Below are 25092 nucleotides of genomic sequence, written 5' to 3' on the forward strand. Positions count from 1 at the left end.
AAAACTCTAATTGCAATCCATAGTTTAATTCTAATTAGTTCAATAAAAAATAAAATTGATTGTATTTATAATTATATAGGTGGTGATTTATTTATTTTTTCAAAGGGAATCTATTTCATTAAGCATATTTTTGAAGTGAGCATATAAAATCTATAATGCACCATAAAATATTATATATAAGATTTATTATTTATTCTTTAAATTTACTAAATTATTAATATTAAATATTTATTAATTAAAAATATTCATAATATATTAATTATAACGAATTATAATTTTAAAAATAATGTGTTTCAATTTGCATTGCGAGTGCTACTAGCTTTTTTTTTTATATATATATATAAAATAAGCCGAGAGATATCCTTCTCGAGGTGCCTATTTTTGTAATCTCATTCAGTGCAATAGGCACCTCGAGAAGGATATCTCTCGACTTATTTTATATATATATAATATAAACTAGTTTTAACTCCTTGACCATCACATTCTTCCTCTTATTATATAAATCTGCTTTATTTATTCTTTTTAAGAATAAAAAACCTATCCCTTGTACCACATTTGAGTGCAAGTGCTAGTTATGTTTATGTATTGCCTTACCCACATATTCTTTTTTTTGTGAGTCACCATAGGAAAAGTGAACGGATATTAGATCCTTCAAATTTTAAAAACGCAACAAGCGAAAACTGCCGTTAGAAAACGGAAACATCCTAGAAGAGTTAACGAAAAGAAAAGTCGAAAATTGCAACTTGAGGGATATGTACCAATGGTTGAGATTCAAGGCCAATGCATGTAATGATAAATTTAGCAACAGAGAAAGCAAGCACGTAAACGGAGAATAACGAACATCAGGAGTTGCGTTATTAAAATACTAATGCCAGACTGGTGTTTGAATCAATTATTTTGGAAGAGAATTCGACACCTCAATCCCATTCTATACAATAGAGGTCAGAGATCCTAAGAATTCAGAGAATATGGCTGTCATCCAACGGCGTTTTGCAGTGTTGGAGACAGGAGACTCTTCTGAGTATACACAGATGAAATATGGTGGGTATGGAAAAATGCTGGAGAATCTGTTCAAGGACCCAGGAGAAATTTGGGACTTTTTTCCTGTGATGGAAGGTGAATTTCCATCACAAGAGGAAGTTGACAAGTATGATGGATTTGTGTTAACTGGTAGCAATTACGATGCTCATGGCAATGAAGATTGGATCCTTAAGCTCTGTGATGTACTCAGATGTTTGTATGACATGAAAAAGAAGCTTTTGGGGATTTGTTTTGGCCATCAGGTATGCTTTTAAAGTACTTTTTCATGTCTGATTTTCCTATGATAGATTTGGTGGGACTCGCACTGTTCTGGTTATTATGATCAAGCTTGGCTTGTCTTATTATGCATAATTCTTCCTATGACTTGGTTTGAGGTATTCATTGAGAACACTGTTGAGATTTGTAAGTATGGACTATTCTTTTCTGTGCAACGTCTATGCAGCACCAAAAATGACCCATCTACTGCAATGTTTAATCAATTAAAATTAAAACTTAAATATAATGAAAATAACATTTTTAAAAATAATTAATAATTACAGTGAATGAATCATTTGGAGGCTGCATAGACAATGGTTCTTTTCTGTGCCTTATAGTCTGTCATATCACAACCCTTACTTCCTCAGCGCATGTTGCTAGAGTTGTTGGGCATCTTGTTTTCAATGTGTCATGCATTCCTTTAATCACATCCAGGTCGACCAGGCCTCTTGTTTGCCGCAATTATGGGTAATCTTGTTTTGAGAATATACCCCATGGTGCTTTTACTACATTCCTGGCAACCCCACCATACGCTTACTGGAATCATGTTCGTCTCATTTGTATGGGGGATTTCGAAACATTAGATGCACTATGTTCCTGACTTTGACTGTATATGCAAAGAGAATTGATAATTCTTCGTTTGTTAAAAAATACATGATAAGAGGAATTTTTATTTTTTTGATTTGTACGAATTTGGTGTGTTGTAATTATTGATTAGCAAGTAGTTTGTTGTATTAATATCTTGTTTGAGGGTTGCCACCACTCTCATTGTGTGATGCTTTGAGGCATGGAGCATGTCCCGTAAGGTTTGAACCTAGGTGTCATGGGGTCACTCCATGTCACCATCATACCTTAGTCTACTTATCTGATTTACGCAATTTACTGCTTGCTTACAAAATCTGTAATAAGTGTTACAAGCCCTTAGGTCATTTTCTTTTTAAAGAACATCAGTTTTCCACAATCCGTAATAGTTTTCAGTAATATTTCTGGTAATGATTGTGTAGCATTTTTTGACCAATATTTCAAGTCACATTCTGTGATCCATCTTTTTGTCTTGGTTGACGGCTTCTGAAATAGGACACATTCCAGTCCGTTAGAATTTTGTGTACTCTAAGCTATGAAAGGTTTGGAATTCATATTTGGATATTCTTTCATTCTGCTACATTTGTCACCCTGCTTTAATTAAGCATGGGATTACTAACCTTATACATGGGTAGCACATACAGCAAGACTTGATTCTGGGTAATCATTAAGGGAATCTCTCTTCCAAAGCATTAGATAATCAGTTGCTAATTGATTTGCACAAGTTCCTCATATCAGTTCACAGTTTTTAATTTTTCCTATCGGAAAGTCATTTAGACTGGGATTTTGATGGCCTTGTATCAAACCTAATTTGTCTTTGTGCCCTGATATGGGAGCACAAGCCTAATTTGGTACCTCTTTTGCTGACAGCCAGGGACTTGAAGGTATCCATTTTATCAAAGTCACTTGAGTGATGATACTAGTCTTATCCCTTACTAAATCTCTAATAATTTGAACCATAGTAGATGGCATAACCAAAGGATGCATCATCACCCTCACTAATTCTACTTAGTGAATTAAGCTATACCCTTTGGTTTGGGTTTAGAACTTGAAAAATACCATATAGGCTTTAAATTTTACCTTATTTTACTAAATCTTTTCCTTGTATGGAGACATAATACAAAGTGTCTTGAGTAACTCCAAATAGTAGATAAATTAGGTGTAAATTTAAAATAAATATTGATGAAAGGAGTTTTACCATATCTGTCAATTGTTGGGGCTACTTTATTAAACAGTAAAATCTCTTCTTCATCATGCCTTTTTGACGAGGGACTACAACCTTTCTTAACAAGAGGTTACCCAAGAAAAGTTCTGATTACTATATCTGTCGATTGTTGGAACTACTTTATTAAACAGTAAAATCTCTTCTTCATCATGCCTTTTTGACAAGGGATTTAACAAGAGGTTACCCAAGAAAAGTTCTGATACAGTTGCATGGTTCCAGATTAATGTTGAAAATGGGATTTTTTAGGAGCGGTCAAACCTCATTTCTTTCTCAAATCTTCAATTGCTGAGCACATGGCAAGGGCCGCTTGATCTGCCTTTTTGACTTTTTAATGCCAGGGAAATGTAGGAGGTGTCAAATCTCAATTCATTCTCAAATCTCCAACTGTTAAACATGTGGCAAGAGCCTTTTGATTTGATCTGCCTTCGCAATAAAAAATTCATTCAACTATCATTGGGCACCTGCCAACTGTGGGATCAAATTCAATCAATGGGTGGTTAATGAATGCACTTTCCATTTGTTATCATCATTTTTCTGACCATTCATAGAATCGAACAAAATCAACGGTTGGCATTATTGCAAATCTTGATCAAGGTAGAGTTCGCCAATTTATGTGTAGAAAACAGTGTTTGGACACCCAAGGCAAAGTCTTATAGTCAAAGGACATTTGTTGTAATGGTATAGCCAAGTTATAAGTACCTACATGAATCGAGTTCAAATCTCTACAATACTTTAAAAAAAATCAAAATCAAAATCAAACAAAAAAAACAAAGCCTTTTAAAAATATAAAATTTAAGCTCATACCCTATGATGAAGTGTTTATAACTTTATACCCTAAATAACCATGGATATTACATAGAAATATATAAACCCTGAGTTCAAAACTTCAAGCAACAAATAGGAGTGTGACATAAACTTCAAAATAGATTTTATCAAAACAATTGCTTGCTGACATGGAGATAATTGAGATCCTCGCTTCATTGTGAACTATTGTAATTGGATGGGAAATGGTAATGTAATAACCCCAACAGGTTATAACTTCTTCAAACACCAAAAATATTTATATTTCAGTTGCTTGACATTTCGTCAAACACTTTGCAAGCAAGCTCTGATACCATTGTAATGACCCTCCTCAAATCTGCCCTCAGAAAATGCTGATTGAAGGCTCAAAGAATTTTGTCAAACAATTCACATGCAAGGGACATATGACTGATATAGTATTTCAATTTGCTTTAAATGACTTTTTTCCAATTTGCATCAATGAGAATCTAGTGATAGAAGATTACAATGAACTACACAATGACCTAACATGAGTGTGCTCCTAATTTTGACAATATTCAGTGCATATATTATGATCTAAGCATGAGAAAAGAACACCTACAGCCAATTGGCATTTTTGCAAACAGTTGGTATGCAAACTATCTAGCTGATAAATAATGAGATTGAATTGCTTAAATGACACCAGCAACTATTATCTTTTTGATTGCAATCAAATTTCTAATACAATGCTCATGAAATATGGCCAAGACTTTGGCATTTGCATGGATTACCAAAATGACAATGCTGGTATAATGCACACTTACAGCTGAAACTTATAATACCCTAAAAAAAACAATACTAACAAGGGAACCTGGTTGTAGATGGCTGTAATAATTTTCCTTCAATGCTGCCCCTTCTGCTTTACTTTTTCGAACTGCTTTTTCGGCCTGTTTTTTTGGTTACGCTTTTTTTGCTTGCTTTTTCAATTCCACTTTTTCCACCTGCTTTTTCAGTTCCGCTTTTCCCGCTTGCTTTTTCGGTTCTGCTTTTTTCGCCTGCTTTTTCGGTTTCGCTTTTTCGGATTTCTTTTTCGTTTCTGCTTTTTCGGATTGCTACCCTGTTGAATCTCAAGACCATATCTTTCAATGGCGTCAAGATTTTCAGCTTGAAGGGATTTCGTCCTTCAAACTATTGAGACATAACCTCTAAAAAATTCTCCAATTTCTTTGATATTTCCAACCATGCTTAAAAGAAGCTCTTCCATTTCTTTTATAGTGTTCTCACAAGAGCTCCATCCTTCGTTTTCTCAATGTGGGATAAAACATAACTCCCTTTATGTAACTTATGTCTCCAATGTGTTATAAAATAAATGGGACTCTTTTAATTTAAATATTTCTCACAAACTATAGTCTATGCATTAATAAAGTTAAATATTCAAATTTAACTTTATAAAATAGCTTTATCAATGCAAAACAAATCTTATCAATGATAAACAAGTTTTCTTGCCGATTTTAAACAATTACTATCGACATACCGCTACCACTGGATGTCCACCCATGCCCAAGATGACTTACTATAAATAGTAAGTATGCCCAAAGTTGCCTCAAAACCCCTCAGAAAGACCTGCAACTGAAACTATCTAGGCCAAATGGCCTCTAAGCCCCTTTAATGTCCTGGTTAGCCTACGGGAGTGTGGGGAAATAGGCTAACGACAACATCATGCTATGAATGCTAAAAAGGGGACATTACAGTCCGCCCTTCCCAAAATTGCTTGTCCCTAAGCAATGGCCGAACAACAACCCAATCAATCCACTTGGATCCCAAATGTAGTCATGAACTATATTGCTGTCAGTCAACATAGGCTCCTGCAACAACTTGTGAAAATTAACCAAGAGGAATCCATAAATGAATCGTGAATCACGGTGCAACTGAACTCCAAATCGACTACTGCCATAGTTAGGAACCCACGAGGCACAAACTCTCAAAATATTAGACCCCAAGTAGAGTAGATCACCCAAACTGTCAACATAATAAACACCATCCATACAACCCACTGTGTTATGTGGAATGCACACTCCAACTCTGCTACAGTAGTGACCACTCCCACATGAAACTACACCAAATACAGAGAATCCACACACTGTACATCTGCTGCAGTTAACACAACTCTGCAGATTACCGACCACTGTCTCATAACCATAACACCCATGCACTGCTGATGGTGAATAGTCATTACACGATAGATAGCAAAAATGAGAGCCCAGTCCAAACCTGTCTGCCATCAACTCCTCAACACATGGATCAAAAGCAAACCGATGAACATATCCTTTAGTATAATGCCGGTAAAAAGAACCAATCTCAGTCAAAGACTCATCCTGCAGACGTGACATGACCAACTGTGACTAATCATCAGCTAAGTCAGAGGATGATATAGCCAAGAGTGCAGAATCAACAACAACATCACTAGTCTCTATGCCCTCCAAGTCAAACGTATCACAATGCTCAGCTACAGTGCCCAACTCAGTTGAACCTGCCTCCAGTGGAAATGGACCAAATATGCCAATAGTAGTGTCGTAGACAGATATATCCTCATCTCCACTACCTCTATCAACCTCAACCATGGACATCCGCGGATCACCAGACACCACGGTCTGTGATTGTACAGAATCTGGTAAAGACTGAAGTCGCTCTAACTCCATGGTCACCGTAGCCAAATGAAACTGTGACTCCTCGAAAGCCAACTGTGTACTCTCAAGAATCTCAGAAGTCACCTCGAGCTGCTGAGTAAGCTCACTCACCTCATCTTCCTTGGCCAATAATGCATCGTATGCTGTACTCCCCCACTCCATAAGATAATCTCTGTTGGCTACCAATTGCATATAATTTTGTCTCAGAATCCGGATAGCCTCCCATAAAGAGTGGATCTTTGTCAAGGAAAGATAATTGCCTCCCTGCTCATCACTAGTAGGAGAACTCCATCCATAAATTGCTAACAACTGACGAGCAGCATCGAAATGTTCGCAAGTGATAGAAATGTCTCGCTCGCCAACTCTCAGCTGACTAGACACATGATTGTGCCGACTAGTCGAACTCCTATACTCTATCCTTGGTACACTGTCCAGAGGAGTAACCTCGGAATAGCTATCATCTGTAATACTCGGATCTTGGGACTCTTCTGTAAACTTTGTCATATCTGAGAGATCATCAACCCATTCCAACAAGAATGGTCGACTGGATATATGAACAATGCCCAACACAGGTGTGTAAAAACTAATTCCAGCATCAAACAAGTTGCTGGCATGGATGAGAACTACACCTGGCAAACTACTAATCAAGTCCATGATGGTGCAATAGATACTACTACCAAGGAATGATAGATATCTCTGGTCAAAATGATCCCAAGTACTAAGATAAGGATCCCAACATCTAATCCATGAACGGAAACCAGCTGGCAATTCAAGTAAACTTCTCACCTGAGTAATGTGAACAATACCAACTGACTTCACGCACCTGTCTACAATCTTTGCATCTAGAGTGTGAATGCTAGACATACTCATATCATCATCATGTGACCCGACTGTAAAAGAAAACTGAGTCCCTGCTATATGCGCTAACTTTTGAACTGAACTCACCTCAAGACAAAGCTCGTCCACGTGTCTCTCAGAATCGTGGAGAGCCAACCGAGTACACACCAAGGAATTTCGAGTATCCTCCAGCTCATGAAAAAGCCGGTCAACCTCCTTCTCCTCGTTCTTCACTGCATCTTCCTTGATCTTTTGTAAGTCATCACAAGAAGAACTTGTTGTGACTCCTTTCTGTCTCTCCTGCAGCTGAATCATCCAAATGTGATTCTCAATCAATCCATGTATCTTGTCATGATGAGATAAAGCCGTGACAATATCCTTGTCCCTTGTCTTCAGCTGGCTTGTCAAACCAAGTGAAGAGCTACTAGCCTCTATCTCATGTGAAGAAGCATCCAACTGTGCTTGATACTCATTTTCTGCAAAGTCCTGAATGCTCACTTTCCGATCAACTGTACTATCCTCAAACATGACAGTATCCTCAACTACTATAACTTCATCCAGCTCAACTATATTGGAATCACTATCTGTGTCAATCATGCAATCTGGTGTGCCTATGATATCACCTTCTGATGCAACTAGCTCAACCTGCACAACATCTGAAACCCCTTCTCCTTGTGAAGATGATGTAGATAAACCATTACCTGAAGATGTGTTGAAGTCTCCCTGTATCGAATCTACATGTCTGTTAAACTCCTCATACAAGTTTTTGCCTGTCATAGGGAAAGTATGATCCTTAGGCCTATCAAAGCGTTCAATCAGTCTCTCCGTGAATTTCACATATGAGGTAATGTGTGCATGACCCATAGTGACCATACCATGATGCCACCACTTGTGTGCTAACCCATCCAGGTGAATTGTTGCATACTTAATAGCTTCTTCCTCAGGCATAAAGTTCAATTGTAAGTATGTGTCAAGCTTTTGAACCCAAGCTCTTGCTGTAGACTTCCCCGAGCCATCATAATATGGTAACTGAAGTTTCCGTACTTTCTTTCGTAGCTCATAGCTCTGGTTCCTGTCATGTCCACATGGCATATGCTTCATCCGCACATCTATATACTCCCTAAAGGTGATTGCAGCAATAAAATTTGGACCTCCGGCTTTCCAATCTCTCCTCAGCTGGTCCTGTATATCAGTGATCTGGGGCTCTGGTACGGGCTGCTCTGGAGCTCTAGGAGGAAATATGGGAATCATGGGCCGCGAACTCACTATCCTAGTTTGTTGGGGTGCATGACTGAAATTGTTCCCAACTTGTTCGCCTCCATTATGTGCCCCATCCTGATTATTACCATTCTGATTATTTCCTCCACCCACATTAGCATTCAACCCCATTTGACAAGCCATCATCTGCATCATAAGCTCAAATCTTTGACTCTGTTCCTGTGCTCTTTGCTCTGCTGATCGCTGTCCCTGTGCTAAGGTGTCTAATAATTGTAAGAATCTTTCCTTTCCCTGATCTGGACCGACATTCATTTTGTCAAACATTTTTCTCTCTATCTGGCTATTCCAAATTCCCTATAAGACCTCCACAGGATGGCAGGACTTATAGCTATGATACCACTGTAATAACCCCAACAGGTTATAACTTCTTCAAACACCAAAAATCTTTATATTTCAGTTGTTTGACATTTCGTCAAACACTTTGCAAGCAAGCTACACCACTGTAATGACCCTCCTCAAATCTGCCCTCAGAAAATGCTGATTGAAGGCTTAAAGAATTTTGTCAAACAATTCACATGCAAGGGACATATGACTGATATAGTATTTCAGCTTGCTTTAAATGACTTTTTTCCAATTTGCATCAATGAGAATCTAGTGATAGAAGATTACAATGAACTACACAATGACTTAACATGAGTGTGCTCCTAATTTTGACAATATTCAGTGCATATATTATGATCTAAGCATGAGAAAAGAACACCTACAGCTAATTGGCATTTTTGCAAACAGTTGGTATGCAAACTATCTAGCTGATAAATAATGAGATTGAATTGCTTAAATGACACCAGAAACTATTATCTTTTTTATTATAATCAAATTTCTAATACAATGCTCATGAAATATGGCCAAGACTTTGGCATTTGCATGGATTACCAAAATGACAATGCTGGTATAATGCACACTTACAGCTGAAACTTATAATACCCTAAAAAAAACAATACTAACAAGGGAACCTAGTTGTAGATGGCTGTAATAATTTTCCTTCAATGCTGCCCCTTCTGCTTTACTTTTTCGAACTGCTTTTTCGGCCTACTTTTTCGGTTTCGCTTTTTCCGCTTGCTTTTTCGATTCCGCTTTTTCCGCCTGCTTTTTCAGTTCTGCTTTTTTCGCCTGCTTTTTCAGTTTCGCTTTTTTCGCCTGCTTTTTCGGTTCCGCTTTTTCGGACTGCTTTTTCGGATTGCTACCCTGTTGAATCTCAAGACCATATCTTTCAATGGCGTCAAGATTTTCAGCTTGAAGGGATTTCGTCTTTCAAACTATTGAGACATAACCTCCAAAAAATTCTCCAATTTTTTTGATATTTCCAACCATGGTTAAAAGAAGCTCTTCCATTTCTTTTATAGTGTTCTCACAAGAGCTCCATCCTTCGTTTTCTCAATGTGGGATAAAACATAACTCCCTTTATGCAACTTATGTCTCCAATGTGTTATAAAATAAATGGGACTCTTTTAATTTAAATATTTCCCACAAACTATAGTCTATGCATTAATAAAGTTAAATATTTAAATTTAACTTTATAAAATAGCTTTATCAATGCAAAACAAATCTTATCAATGATAAACAAGTCTTCTTGCCGATTTTAAACAATTACCATCGACATACCGCTGCCACTGGATGTCCACCCATGCCCAAGATGACTTACTATAAATAGTAAGTATGCCCAAAGTTGCCTCAAAACCCCTCAGAAAGACCTGCAACTGAAACTATCTAGGCCAAATGGCCTCTAAGCCCCTTTAATGTCCTGGTTAGCCTACGGGAGCATGGGGAAATAGGCTAACGACAACATCATGCTATGAATGCTAAAAAGGGGACATTACAGGTAATGATCATGGCAAGCAGGTTTTCTAATTACTCTCTTTTTATTGATTGACTCTTATAGTCTTAGACTCTCAATAGATTGGCTGATAGACAATATCCTCGATTTTTATATTTACCATAGTTGATTTTCTTAGTTCAATGCTGTTAATTGTGATAAAGAAATAGTACGATCTTTCATCTCTAAGTGGGTATTTATCCCAAAGATTAAAAAATGTTTTATATTGAAGCTTGAACTATCTAAACTGATTTTATCTACAGATTTGGATGTGAAACACCATGAGAAGAATTCAAGCTGTGTAAATTAAAATTGATAGTGCGCATATATAATTTCAATTATAACATGCGATTGTGAAATAAATGCATTGCTGGTCAACCCATTCTTCTCTTGAAGACATTAAATATTGACAAATCTGACAATTGTGATTTTTGAACAGGTTCTTTGTCGTGCTTTAGGTGGTAAAACTGGAAGAGCTTCAGTGGGATGGGAGCTTGGATTGAAAGATATTACATTGGATACTGATCTGGTGTGGAAATTATATGGTCTGAAGATTCCTCCAGTTGTGAAAGTGATTGAGTCACATCAAGATCAGGTATGTTAGTTTCATCACGTAAATAATTGATTCTGTAACAGACTGCCAGCAGAAGTTAGAGTTTTTATATCTGAAATTGATGCTATATTATAATATTCCATGTTTCAAGGAGTATGAAGTGATGAACATTAATGTGTGTATCATTTTAGTTCTGTGAAGAATGTGGAGGAAGGTGTTTATCTTACATGACAAGTTATTTGTACCTTAAATACAACCTGAATTCAAGGAAGGGGAGTGGAGTGACAAGGAAGATGTTTATGTGATGCATATAAGTTGAGAGAAGCAGAGTGACAAGGAAGATGTTTATGTTATGCATATAAGCTATTTGTATCTAGCCTACTCTGTGTTGAGGCCAAATTTTTTCTTGGAGAGCAATCCACCAACTAGCTGTAAGATGGGTCTGCTTGATTATTTAAAGAACAGTTATAGAATCTGATAACACATTCAAAGAAAACAAGGAATAGAAAGTAAAGTTCTTTTATAGATTATGAAAAGAACGCTATACAATTAAGTATATATTAGACTTAGTATCAAATGCTGTTACTTCTGTGGACCAAAATTAGAGATGAATGCTATTGACAAACCAGACAACAATTATAGGGAAAGTATATGTGAAAGTGTATGAATGTATGAATCTGATTAATAGAACATGCGATTCACCATTTTAATCTGAAAGAGAACTTGGAAAGTTTGTGACCGTAAGTAGAAAACAACAAACACATAGCATTTGAATTTATGTGGAGAAACTGTTTTGTGTTAAAAACTCCCCCAAAAAAAGATGCCATGCTTGTATTAATGCAATTCACAGTATCTTCTTTAGTCCATGTAATACTACCTTTATTTATTTTTTTCTCTGAAAATTATCTGCAAATGAAACTCATACAAACTATGCAAAGAGAACAATTGGCTGCAATTGTTTTTATATTGAATATTTTTTTAGGTGACATAAAAATGATTACATGCTCTTGGTGGATAAACAATCCCCAAGACACATTCAACACATTGGTTGAGAAATACATGAAATGAACACGACCAATATCTCATAATGAAGACAAATCTGAAGCTTGCGGGTCTGATACAAATATTTTAGGGCTGCTACAAGCAGTGGAGCCAATTAACACCACCAAATACTCTTCCAACTCACCAGTCACACATGACGGTAGATTGTTCTGAGATTGTAACATTTAAATATCACCTTCAACCGCTAGGAAATGGATAGATAATATGTGATCAAGCATGCAACATCATACTAAGTTGATTTGCAGGTCTGCAACACTCATGGAAGACTGTCCCAAAGTGGCATGGCCTCGCCAAGAGACCTCAAACACCAAAAAAGACTGTGCTGAAGGGATCAAACATTTTGCTCCACCTCCAAATGCCCGTCCAGTGTTTTATTTTAACTTTAATTAGCAGTTACTGTTACAGATAGGACTCACGCCTGAAAAGTGTATTGGAAGGTATATGTCAGATAAGTGGGAAAGAAGGAAAGAATTTTACTAAATATCCTTGAGATATAAGAGATATATAATTTATGGGGTATCTACGCCAAAGAGGTCGGCCTCTTTCATAAACAGTTACATTTATTTTAGCTCTCCAAAGATGGTGATAGCATTTTAGGAGTCAGCCTCTAAACAAACATCAATTTATTTTCAATTTTAAACTCACCAAGGTGCTACATAAGGAAGAGTCACCCTTATCAAACATTATATAGACCATTGCATAATAAACTCTTGGAATCTCCCCTTAACTCCTGTGATTAGTGAATACTAAATCAAGATAGCTGCCTCTTATTTTGATTGCTGTGATTACTGTCCATGAAAAGACTTTCCTTGCCTGCCTAGCGTATTATCTCTTAAAAACATCATTAAACCTTATATCTAAGATTGTTTCTCAGTGCATTAATATTCATGTTATGGTGGGGGCATTGCAGTCCGCCCTTCCCAAGACTGCTTGTTCTCAAGCAATATAGGTTTCTACGAAGTGAATCATGAAGGTCCCAAATTAATCCTTGGAGATTTTCTTTATTTAATTTAGCTTACCCACCGTTTGCACAATTCACAATATCATGGACATCTCTTTGCATTAAAGAAAGGGCGATCTTAACATAAATTAAAATAGAGATTAGAATCATGATGCACAAATGCACGGAATTCATATCTTTTTGGCTCGCTCTATTTATTGTCTAGAAATTTCATAATATTAGGAATATGTTTACAATAATCATAGACACTCATGGAGTAGACATACTAGAAACACATAAGGTATGAACTGAACATGAAGCATACATAAAAACACATATCATACCCGAGTATATGTAGACATGAAGCATACACATAAAAGCACAAACCATATATGCATACATGAAGCATATGGGTGAATAAATGCAGAATCAAGGAATACATATGAAAAAATGCAAACACAAAGCATACATACAAATATATGCAGCCATGAAGCTTGTACATGAATATATGCAAATACGAAGCATGTTAAATTTGTAGCTTTTGTTCAATTGAAGCTTATAAGTAAATCATATTGTTTATATATATATATCATTATATGTATGATTGCATTATAAATATATATATATATGTGTGTGTGTGTGTGTGTGTGTGTGTGTATGTATTTGTGTGTATATGTATATGTATACATATACACACATACATATACATATATATATATATATACACACATATATACACATATACACACACACACACACACACACACACACACACACACACACATATACATATTCATATATATATATATATAGATAGATACACAGACATATATATAATCATATAACATGTCGATTAATGTGATTTATTATTAACTGGTCATAATTACTAACACCCAATATATAATCAGTAATGGTAAGCAAACGTAATTGGGAGTCTTAGTAAATGTTATCAACATTTTTGTAAAACATGGTATGAAGCCATGTCACGTAGGGACATCACCCTACGTGGCAATAGCCTCGTAGAGTCATGTCTCTACGTGACATGACTTCTGATCTCCCTATATATGCTTGATCCCTGCTGAAGGGGAAGTAATCAATCTAAGGTATTTCAAGTAGCTTCAGCAGTGATCGCATCCCCTCCAAAACAGCAGTCTTTGATCCACCTTCAATCTGCAATGTCATAAAGTAGCAGGGGCAGCATATATATATATATATATATATACTGATTCACAACAGCAATATATATATTCAAGTCCATTGTTAGTCATATCAGATTACAATAAAGATCGTCAAAATTTTCTAGTATCTCTACTCTATCAGAGATCTTGTAACATTTACAGAGCCAAACTAATAGAGCATTTATACTCAGTTATCATCAAAACCTCAGATTAAAATCATGGTGAACCACGTAAGACTGGAAGATAGACTTCAAGGTGCTTTGTAATGTCCCCACTTTAGCAGTTGTCCAATTGTGTGACCTGTTGGTCTGACTTTTTGTGCAACAGAGGTTTTTGTTAAATTATAGAAAAGTCAGATTTTTTATTTCTAAGTGAAACATAGGGTTTCTGGATAATCCATCCATAAGAAAAAACTTATGAAAACCCTATGTTCTATTTGTTCATAAACTGTCGGGCGCGAAACTTTTGAATTTTCAAGTGAGACGAATATTCTGTCCCTTTTATTTTCTGTTTCCTCGAGATTCCCTTTTTTCTCAATCTTTCTAACCGTCAGATCCAAGTAGATCTAGCGCTGTCGTTACCTCGCTATGAAGAGCTGCATGCTTTTTAAGCCATGCGAGGTAGCGAATGCTGAGTATTTTACGAGGCGGGACCGCAAAGTGAAGATACGGCGGTCAGAACTTTATTTTCTGAATGATTTATTGCGCAGGTACACATTGCAACTACCATCCAAACAGGAAAGGGGACCCAATAGGATATCTGAAATAAGAGCCGGAATGATGATTTTTTCGACGCTTCGCCACCTCGTTATCGGAAAAATCAGACACTTCGCCGTTAGTGAAGTAGCGAGGCCCCATAAAGTCTGAAGGGGCGGTGACGTTACATTTTGCCAGTGCCTCGACTTCACCAGGTGGCGTGACAAGTCATAAATGCCATTGTCAGAAGCAGTTTAATTAACAGCAATTATTATCTTCTGCCCCTTGCATTTTTCGGTACGGAATTCATTAAAACGACGGAGCTCGCTGTATATGAGCAATGTTAGTATGCTAATAGAAACCAAATTTAAATAAAGCTTCTACAAACTAAACAAAATTCATAAACTTCAAGATAGACTAAGATGAACTCTCAATTGAGAATATGAGCCATTAATGGGCTCTCTCAATGAGAAGCTCTCTTGTTGAGTAGCTTTGTCTAAATAGATAGGATGTATGCTCGAGCTTATGCTTTAAAAAGGGCTTCAAATGGAGTTGGAATTTGGGTGTGAGTGTATGGTTTTGATGTAAAATGGCTTCTCAAAATGGCATTATGACTTTACTTCATGGATTGTGTTATTTTGCAAAGGGGAAGGATCCAATTTATAGGCAAGAGGCTTGAGGGATTGAGGGCTAAGATGCAAGGATGGGAAAAATCTTATGGAGGGCTCAGATTGATGAGAGGAGAGCACATGGATTGTGCTTCCTTACAGCCAATCAAAGAGTGACACATGTCACATGGTGAGAGGATGGAGGAAAGGGGAAGGATGAATCAACAAAGGAGGCTCAAGGGATAAAATCTTCATAAAGACCCTCATAATGACTTGTAAGAGCAATAAAAGGGCTTGGAAGAGTCATTTATGGCCTAGTGGGCTTCATAAAGTTTTATGGTTGAGATATTTTGAGGGAGATGAGAGCAATTTCGACTTGGGCTTGATTAGGAGGGTTTTAAGCTTGCTTAGGCTTGTGCAAATGATTAGAGGATGGATTAGGATGGTTTAGGATTAGCTTAGGGATAGGCAAGTGGATGGCATTTAATGAGGGTGGGTGAAGGAGGAGATATTTGTTAACTTTGGCTTGGGTTAGTAATTCTTAACCCATGTTTAGAGAATGTGACAAGGTTAGGAGGGGATTAGGATTAGGGTTAAAGACATCTTCTAGAAGAGTCTAGGCTTTGGATGAGGATGAAGACTTTCTAGAAGAGTCTAGAACTTCCTAGGATAAGATTTTATGAAATAAATAAAGTTTTATTTATTTCAAGAGTTTGGGTTGAGGAGATATTTATTAAAATATTTTTAATAAACATGAGGATTAATATTTAATCTTGATTAAATATTTTGAGTTGGGATTAGGGGTAGGAAATGATGAGATTAGCCTTTAATCGAAATTAAAGAAGGATTAGAAGATTTTGGAAGAGGTTATTGGTCTTAAGGAAATTGACCAACTTTTGGGAAAAAAAATAAATTAATTATTTATTTTGGGATTTTTGGTCAATTTATTAATTAAATAATTAATAAATAAGGAAATAATGTTTAAATAAGATTTAAACATTTTTGGGAGGGATTTCTTAATTAAATATTTTTAATTAAGATAAAAGGATTTAATGGCATAAAAATAAATAAATAAATAAAATAATTAATTAATTAATAAATGATGATGTCATCAGGAATTTTTTAGAAAATAAAAATACTTTATTTTCTAAAGGTTTTTTAGGTGTCTACATTTTGCCCCTCTTTGATGTGATGCCGCAAGTGGCATGACATCAAAGATAAGAAAATAAGATGCCCAAGGCTAGAGCGGAAGAGGAGAGAATGGACTGTGAGATGCCCCCTCAAGAAGGCGGTGGGGAGAGAAAGCGAGGCTCGACGACTTCTTGAAAAGTACAAGAATCCGAGATGAGCAAGAAGACTCAGATTTGCTTAAGAGAAGAGGTTTGGTTAGCTCAAACTCTCACTGCGGGAGAAAGATAAAGGGAGAATCAGAGGCACAAGAGGAAGCAAGCTTAAGATCTCAGGGATTGCAGAGGATGAAGGAGCAGAGCGCTATAAAAGGAATCCAGGATGGCGAGATGGATGAGGGGATTAAAAAAAGCTGATGCAACAGGATTTCAAAGAGTCAGATTGGCGGAAGATGGGTTTCGGAGATCCCTAGGACTAGGATTGTGGATCTCGAAAGATGAAGCTTGGTGGATTGATTTGGATTGGTGGATCCCTAAGACTAAGATTGTGGATCCCTAAAGCTAAAGGTGAGGAGTGATTCAAAGAGATACTGATGCATAAGCTGGGGTAGGAGAGACGGATGCTGGATATGGATGGGGGATAATGGAGATGAAGGAAAACCATTGAAGCTTTTTGAGCGGGGGGATACTTCAAAGAGAAGTACCACCATGTAGTTGAGCACTAGATTTGCTATAGGACTGTTGGTTAATTGCCAAGGTTACCAAGAACATCAAGGCCTTTTCACCAACTATCCAGAGGACTGACGGAATGACTTAAAACAAACACACAAGGATTGCCCCAGCATCACACATGAATCTCGAAAGAATCAGAGTGGAACCGACACTGGGTAACCCACAAGCAGAAAAGAAAACAAGCAAAAGACATGATCAAGACCTTACGCTCTGATTGCCCCATTCGCAGTATACCATGATATGGAAGATTGTGGCAACCTTGAGGAGGGAATAAGGAGATTGCTTGGAAAAGATATTTCAAGACCCAACAGGGAAGAGTCCAAATCAAAAGAAAGCGAAAATCCAAAAGAGAACCGTTTGCCAACGAGATGGGTAGGACGAGGTACTAACGAACCAAGATCAAACATGAGGAAAGCTATATCCTGCAAGGACCTATTGGAGAGCACCTAAGCTGCTGGATTTCGATGAGTGATGCATCTGACAAGCTGAACTAAGAAAGATAACACTTTGGTGATAGGAAATCTAGCTAAAGGATGCATTGGAATAGCTAACCAAGATGTGCGATGGGTGCAAGATGCTGATCAAGGACGAACTGACACGAACGCTGGATAGATGCAATGGTACTAAGCTAAAGAGGATGTACAAGTTGACAGACCAAGATATTTACAAGTGAGCTAATCAAGATATGGTACAAGCTAACGGACCAAGATAGTTACAAGCAGGCAAAAGCTCAGGATGATAGGATAGCGGGATGGTTCGATGTTGTGCAAGATGCGAAAGCTAAGGGTGGGGTGATAGCGAAAGATATGGATTTGGCAGGATGCATCCAATGATGATGAGAGATTTTGTGACCAAGGATAGCTAGAGGAGCAGGATGAGATGGCTGGATAGGATGGTAGATAGCTAGGATTATGATGGATATAAAGAGATGACATTGGGTTTGCATGAGGATAGCCTAGAGCTAGATACCAATGACAAGGGAGGATGGACAAGACAAGATCTCCAAGGAATATAGTGCCCCCAATCAGAAGATAACATGCGAAAGGAGGTCTTATGATGGATGTGATAGGATTGAAGCTAGGATGGAAAAAGCTGAAGGGGCTAGGGAGATGGATGATAGCTGAGATGATTGGCTGAAGCTGCATAAGATTAGTGGATGGTGTGAGATGGAAGCTGGAGGATGGAGGATAGGTGGATAGATTGGAAGATGGAGTTGGATGTCAAGAGATGACCAAAAGCATGAGGGTGATAGGCTAAGCTGGGGATGGCGGGATTACGCATGACGCTTGTTTGCCAAGTTTTCATCATGGTACTTGTCCAAGGCGTTTGAATTGCCAAGTTTTCACCAGTGGACGCTTTATTTTTCTTTTCTTTTTTGACTTTTTGACTTTGGACTTAGCTGGAATGATTTTGGCTTTCTTCAGCTATTTTGGCTTTTTTGGGATTTTTTATTAGCTGTTGGAATGTTCAATTTTGTTGCTAGCTGTTGGTACACCGGATGTGTGATTTATGCAATAGATCAGATTAGATGGGATTGATGGTAGGAGATGGAGGGATGAAAATGCTGGAAAGGAGCATGAGATGGGGATGCTTGCAAGAGCAACATTGGCACATGTTGGAACGGGTGTGAAAAGAGCATATGGGGGATAGATGGTAGATGCGGGCGTGATGGAGGATTTGTGGAAGCGTGCTTGGGGATATAGGCACCCAAGATGGAGTTAGGAGATGGGGGACGTGAGTCACTAGATGGGGGATTAGCAATGGTGGATGCCATTATGCATTGGGTTTCAAATTTTTTCTTGGGGATCCACATGGTTTTGGATTTTCTTTTCATAGGCTTTTGCATTGTTTTGCATTCTTTGATTGGGTTTTGCCTTTTTGGAGTATGTCTTTTAGAATAGACATATGATTGCCTAGGATGTGGATTTTTAGCTTTATGCATTTTGAAGTTGGCATTCACATTGCTGTGGTAAGCTTTGGGAAGATGGTTAGGAGAAGCTTTGTGAAATGGAGAGGATATGAAAGAGCATGTAGGGGGATGATGATGGATGATGTGCCCTGATATGTGCCTTTGTTGATCTTGCATAGAAATGGATGGAATAGGATTTTTATGATGGCTGATAGGAGGATGGAGGATGGTAGATTTTGGGACATAGGGACCCAAAATAGATTTAGCGGATGAAGGGGGGATATGGTAGGTTGTTTTGGGTTGCAAAGATGGTGGAGGGGGGATGACATAAGATTTCTTGAAGGAGTGATGGGAGGCTGGCATGGTGGGCTTGGAGATAGGCTTGGTTTGGGGGTGTGGTGTACCAACACCTTTAGATGGTGAGCCTTTGGATACATATCCAAAACTATGAAATCCTAGATTTTTTTGTGTAATAATAGGCTCTCTGATTCCTTGCTCTTGTGGTCCTAAACCTTGACCTTGATAATGCCATCGATTGAGCATTTGAACAAGCTGAGGAAACTTTTTGCTTGCAGAAAATGGTAGAAGTGATTTATTAGGTGTATTGCAATGGGGAGATACTATTCTTAATTCTTCTGCTGAGAGAAGGCCACCGTGGATGAATGTAAGTGAACCAAGAGGGTAGATTATAGATGGTGGAATAGCTTGGATAGGTGGTAAGATGGAAGCATGGAGCGGGGGAGATGGAAGGATAGGATCTTGATGTAGCTGGTGGGATGACAAGATATCTTGTAGTGGAGGAGATATGGCTCGAGGTTTTGGAGATGGAGGAGATGGTGACTGCACTATGGATGGAAGACATGGTACGATGATATCTTCATTTATGCTTTGGGGGATGTCAACATGCTTTTGGGCAGGATCTTGATAGGATTGGTTTGGAGTGGATGGTGCGATAGGAGGTGAAGGGATGGATTCTTCAAAGGCAGCGGATGGATAGATGGGAGATTCAGTAGTGGAGATGGGTGAGTAGAAGATGGATGCATAAGGGTCATTACGAGAGATTTGGGAAATTCTTGGAGGCGATGTGGATAGGATTTGGAGGGATTTGACAGGTGGTGGGATTTTGATGCTTGCGGGAAGTGGAAGGATTTTAAGCAATTTGATGGATGGTATGGGGATGATAGCTATGGGAGATGGAGGTGATATTATAGATGGGGAAGCTTCGTCACTGACTACTTCACATGGTTGGATTAGATGACATGGCTTATCGACTGTTGGAGGCAACTTTTCTTGTATTTCCTCTAGGAGATTCCTTGGAGACTCGTGTGTTGAAGGTGGAGGTGGATTGACAGGAATAGCTAGTGTGATGGGGGTGGAAGATTGGAAGCTTGGTTGATGGGGTGATGGAGGGGAAGCTGGGTTATCAGATGGCATGACTAGATAGTTTGGAATAACTCTTGGATTTTGGGGGATGCTAAGGCTTTCAATATACCCATCATAGTCAACAAGATTTTTATCATCATTGGAATAGGAGGTGGCAGGAGCAAGGACAATATGACCGAACACATCATGATAGGTTTGGGATTTCATGTTTTGATGATGAGTTGGAAGGGGATGGGGTCTTGCAAATGGATGAACACGGAAGCTCATGGTTGGATTTGGATTAAGCCTAGATTTTGGATTGGTTGATGAAATATTTCCTAGGGAGAGTCAAAGCTGCATGACAGACCTAAGGAGGATTGGCTAGAGATTTTTGGCTTTCCTGTGGATGGAAGACTTCAAGGGCATGCTGTCAAAAAGTGAGAGTTTTGCTTTCCTATGCGCTGGATTGGTGGAGATTGTGTCAACCTAAGAATAGACTAATGATCCTATGGGCATGACACGAGATTGATCACTTGTGGATCCCAACCTTTAGCTCAAGGTGATGAGGGATAACAGGTGACAAAGCTAGATTACCCTAGACAAAGCTCTGTCGAAAGGATAACCGTGGTGAGGCTGGTGGATTGGTTGGATTGATTGGATAACAAATTCTAGCAGAATGACAACAACTCTCTAAAGGCTTGGGTGTGATTTTGGATTGGGTTTCTAGCTGGCTGGGGGGGATGATTTGGAGAGACTTTGGATTTGGGATTGTTCTAAAGCAAGGAACTAGATAGATTTGGTTGCAGCAGGGGAGCTTGGATGATTTTTTGATGAGGCAGTGACTACGCTAAGTATGCCTTGAGCTGGGAGATTTCTGCTTTTTGGGGATTTTGACCAAAGTTGGCAAACATTCATTCAAAAGCTACGAACAAGCAAGCAAACAAAATTTTGGAGCAAGCACGTCAAAGACACCAACATCCTAGGAAGCTTTCTACAAGGATGAAATTTGTTATAGCTAGGGAGTCCTCGATATACGCAAGGTACGTGAGGCCCAAATCCGTAGATGAAACCAAAAAGATGTCACACAGCCGAGAGGAGCGGTAACCCACTTCTCCTCTTTCACTTCTCAAGGGTATAAAGTTCCTTGAGGCTTAGCCCGAGTGACAAAATCTTGATTCCAAGAGAGGTGTCTTTGGATTCACCTCCCAATTTTTATACTCCGCCGGAACGCTGGAGTTGAGGTCGTCCCAAGGGGTGATGAAATCCCCAAGCAGGCCTCCTAAAAAGTGTAAAACAAGACCACATACATGATCTTGGGCTTTAAAAGACACGCGTTTATTCCAATTGATGATTTAGATTTTGTAAGATATGATTGAAGACACTTTTGATTCTGGCATACAATATTCATTTCGATTTGATAGCATCGTCAGCATAATGAAAGTCGAGAGATCGTCAACATAAGAAATGCGAGCGTCATTGAAAATGCATCCAAACCATGCAATGTTCATTGATTGTTAGGCATTCAAGATTGAGTGTGAGTTTGTTTTAAGCCCAAAACAAAGATGTGTGAAACTCAATTGCCAAGCACGCGCTCGGAGGCCCTCCACGTCAAGATTTGTCCAATTTTTATGCCCAAACTTGAAGTGTGATCGATTTAATCTAGAATTTTGATCATTTAAGAATTCTGATAAAGTTAAAGCAAACATTCAAAGACCAAGTGAGTGAGTTAGATTGTGGAACATTTAACACCTTTTTCAAGTAGACCCATCCCCATAAATGGTGCTGAGATTGCAACCAATGGTTGAATTGATGGGTGATTAGAAAAGAGGTGAGTCCAAGGAACTACTCAAATTGATTTTTGCAAATTTGTATTTTAACTTAACAAAGTTTCTTAAATGTCCAAAAATCAAACTTTACCTAGATTGCATGTGGAAAAGAGATTTGTTTTGTTCAATTTTTAGAAGCTCCAAATGAAGTGTTTGATATTGCAATGGTTAATTGATCCTTGACATTCAAGATTGGATTTGTTGTTTTAAGAACTTTGAAGTACTTTGTTTTAACCTTAGATCATTCAAGATTGTTTTGGACTCAAAAGTGAAAATGACTCTTTCGACTTTGGTTTTCATTCAAGATTTTGTGTTCTAGTTTGCATATTTTAAGCCCAAAAATGATATTCCTAGATTGTTTTGATGCATGAAAAACCTAAGAAACATTCAAGATTTTGCAACAAGACATTTGTTTGGAACAAATAACAAAGCTTTTAGGACAATTTTTGGCAACCATTTAGGACTCTTAGTTTTCATGAGATTTTTAAAAGAACTTTAAAATATTTGCAAATGAGGTTCATTTTATCCTTGATTGATGCTTTGAGTTTGATTTAGATTTTAGTGTGCACTTAGTGTTGATTTTGAACCTTTTGAAATGGAAACTTGAAGTTCTTTTTAAATTCCCAAAAATGAAGTGTTCCTAATTTTGCATGAATGCATCTAAAACCTTGATGTTGCAAGGATGCAAATGATTAGATTGGTTTAGTTTCACTTTTTAAAAGATTTTTTCTTTTTTGCAAATTTTTAATTTTTCAATGGATTTAAGTATGATTTGGGGGTTCATTTTAAGCACTAAAAAGAAGTGTGTATGATTTTTCTTCCTTAAAAAAAAATGGCCAAGATCTCCCACAAGAAGAAGAAGAAGTAGATGGAATAAGAAGAATATAGACAAGAAGAGGAAGAAGAATTTCAAGTTCTTTGTCCACCTATAAGCTTGAAAAATCTGCAAACACTATGAGATAGATTATGAGTTCCTTTGTCTTCTTCATGCTCATGTGGACCTACAAAACCAATTTATACAATCCTACCAATCACAAAAGCAAATAAAATTAGCCAAAATCAGCAAATGACATACAAAACTTGACTAAAAAAGCTAATGAAGATGACCCATGCGGGGTCCCACCGGGCGTGCCAAAATGTATGTGAGAAATGTTAGTATGCTAATAGAAACCAAATTTAAATAAAGCTTCTACAAACTAAACAAAATTCATAAACTTCAAGATAGACTAAGATGAACTCTCAATTGAGAATATGAGCCATTAATGGGCTCTCTCAATGAGAAGCTCTCTTGTTGAGTAGCTTTGTCTAAATAGATAGGATGTATGCTGAAGCTTATGCTTCAAAAAGGGCTTCAAATGGAGTTGGAATTTGGGTGCGAGTGTATGGTTTTGATGTAAAATGGCTTCTCAAAATGGCATTATGACTTTACTTCATGGATTGTGTTATTTTGCAAAGGGGAAGGATCCAATTTATAGGCAAGAGGCTTGAGGGATTGAGGGCTAAGATGCAAGGATGGGAAAAAGCTTATGGAGGGCTCAGATTGCATGAGAGGAGAGCACATGGATTGTGCTTCCTTACAGCCAATCAAAGAGTGACACATGTCACATGGTGAGAGGATGGAGGAAAGGGGAAGGATGAGTCAACAAAGGAGGCTCAAGGGATAAAATCTTCATAAAGACCCTCATAATGACTTGTAAGAGCAATAAAAGGGCTTGGAAGAGTCATTTATGGCCTAGTGGGCTTCATAAAGTTTTATGGTTGAGATATTTTGAGGGAGATGAGAGCAATTTCAACTTGGGCTTGATTAGGAGGGTTTTAAGCTTGCTTAGGCTTGTGCAAATGATTAGAGGATGGATTAGGATGGTTTAGAATTAGCTTAGGGATAGGCAAGTGGATGGCATTTAATGAGGGTGGGTGAAGGAGGAGATATTTGATAGCTTTGGCTTGGGTTAGTAATTCTTAACCCATGTTTAGGGAATGTGACAAGGTTAGGAGGGGATTAGGATTAGGGTTAAAGACATCTTCTAGAAGAGTCTAGGCTTTGGATGAGGATGAAGACTTTCTAGAAGAGTCTAGAACTTCCTAGGATAAGATTTTATGAAATAAATAAAGTTTTATTTATTTCAAGGGTTTGGGTTGAGGAGATATTTATTAAAATATTTTTAATAAACATGAGGATTAATATTTAATCTTGATTAAATATTTTGAGTTGGGATTAGGGGTAGGAAATGATGAGATTAGCCTTTAATCGAAATTAAAGAAGGATTAGAAGATTTTGGAAGAGGTTATTGGTCTTAAGGAAATTGGCCAACTTTTGGGAAAAAAATAAATAAATTATTTATTTTGGGATTTTTGGTCAATTTATTAATTAAATAATTAATAAATAAGGAAATAATGTTTAAATAAGATTTAAACATTTTTGGGAGGGATTTCTTAATTAAATATTTTTAATTAAGATAAAGGGATTTAATGGCATAAAAATAAATAAATTAATTAAATAATTAATTAATTAATAAATGATGATGTCATCAGAAATTTTTTAGAAAATAAAAATACTTTATTTTCTAAAAGTTTTTTAGGTGTCTACACTCGCTACCTCGCTATCGGAAAAATCAGATACTTC

At 37.5% G+C, this 25092-nt stretch overlaps 1 protein-coding gene across 1 annotated transcript in view; it reads left to right on the forward strand.

The window, feature by feature from the left end:
- The first annotated feature begins 600 nt into the window (after positions 1-600).
- Positions 601-25092, forward strand: part of LOC149570867 (gamma-glutamyl peptidase 1-like) — a 71578-nt gene continuing 47086 nt past the window's right edge. The window contains exons 1-2 of the mRNA XM_089808255.1: positions 601-1283; positions 10917-11072. Coding sequence (XP_089664381.1) covers positions 969-1283; positions 10917-11072 — 471 coding nt within the window. The 5' untranslated portion in view covers positions 601-968. The remainder of the gene's footprint in view (positions 1284-10916; positions 11073-25092) is intronic.

Source organism: Cupressus sempervirens, chromosome 2 (assembly GCF_028749045.1).
Source record: "Cupressus sempervirens isolate cs-2001-9-10 chromosome 2, ASM2874904v1, whole genome shotgun sequence".
In the NCBI taxonomy this organism is placed as follows: domain Eukaryota; kingdom Viridiplantae; phylum Streptophyta; class Pinopsida; order Cupressales; family Cupressaceae; genus Cupressus; species Cupressus sempervirens.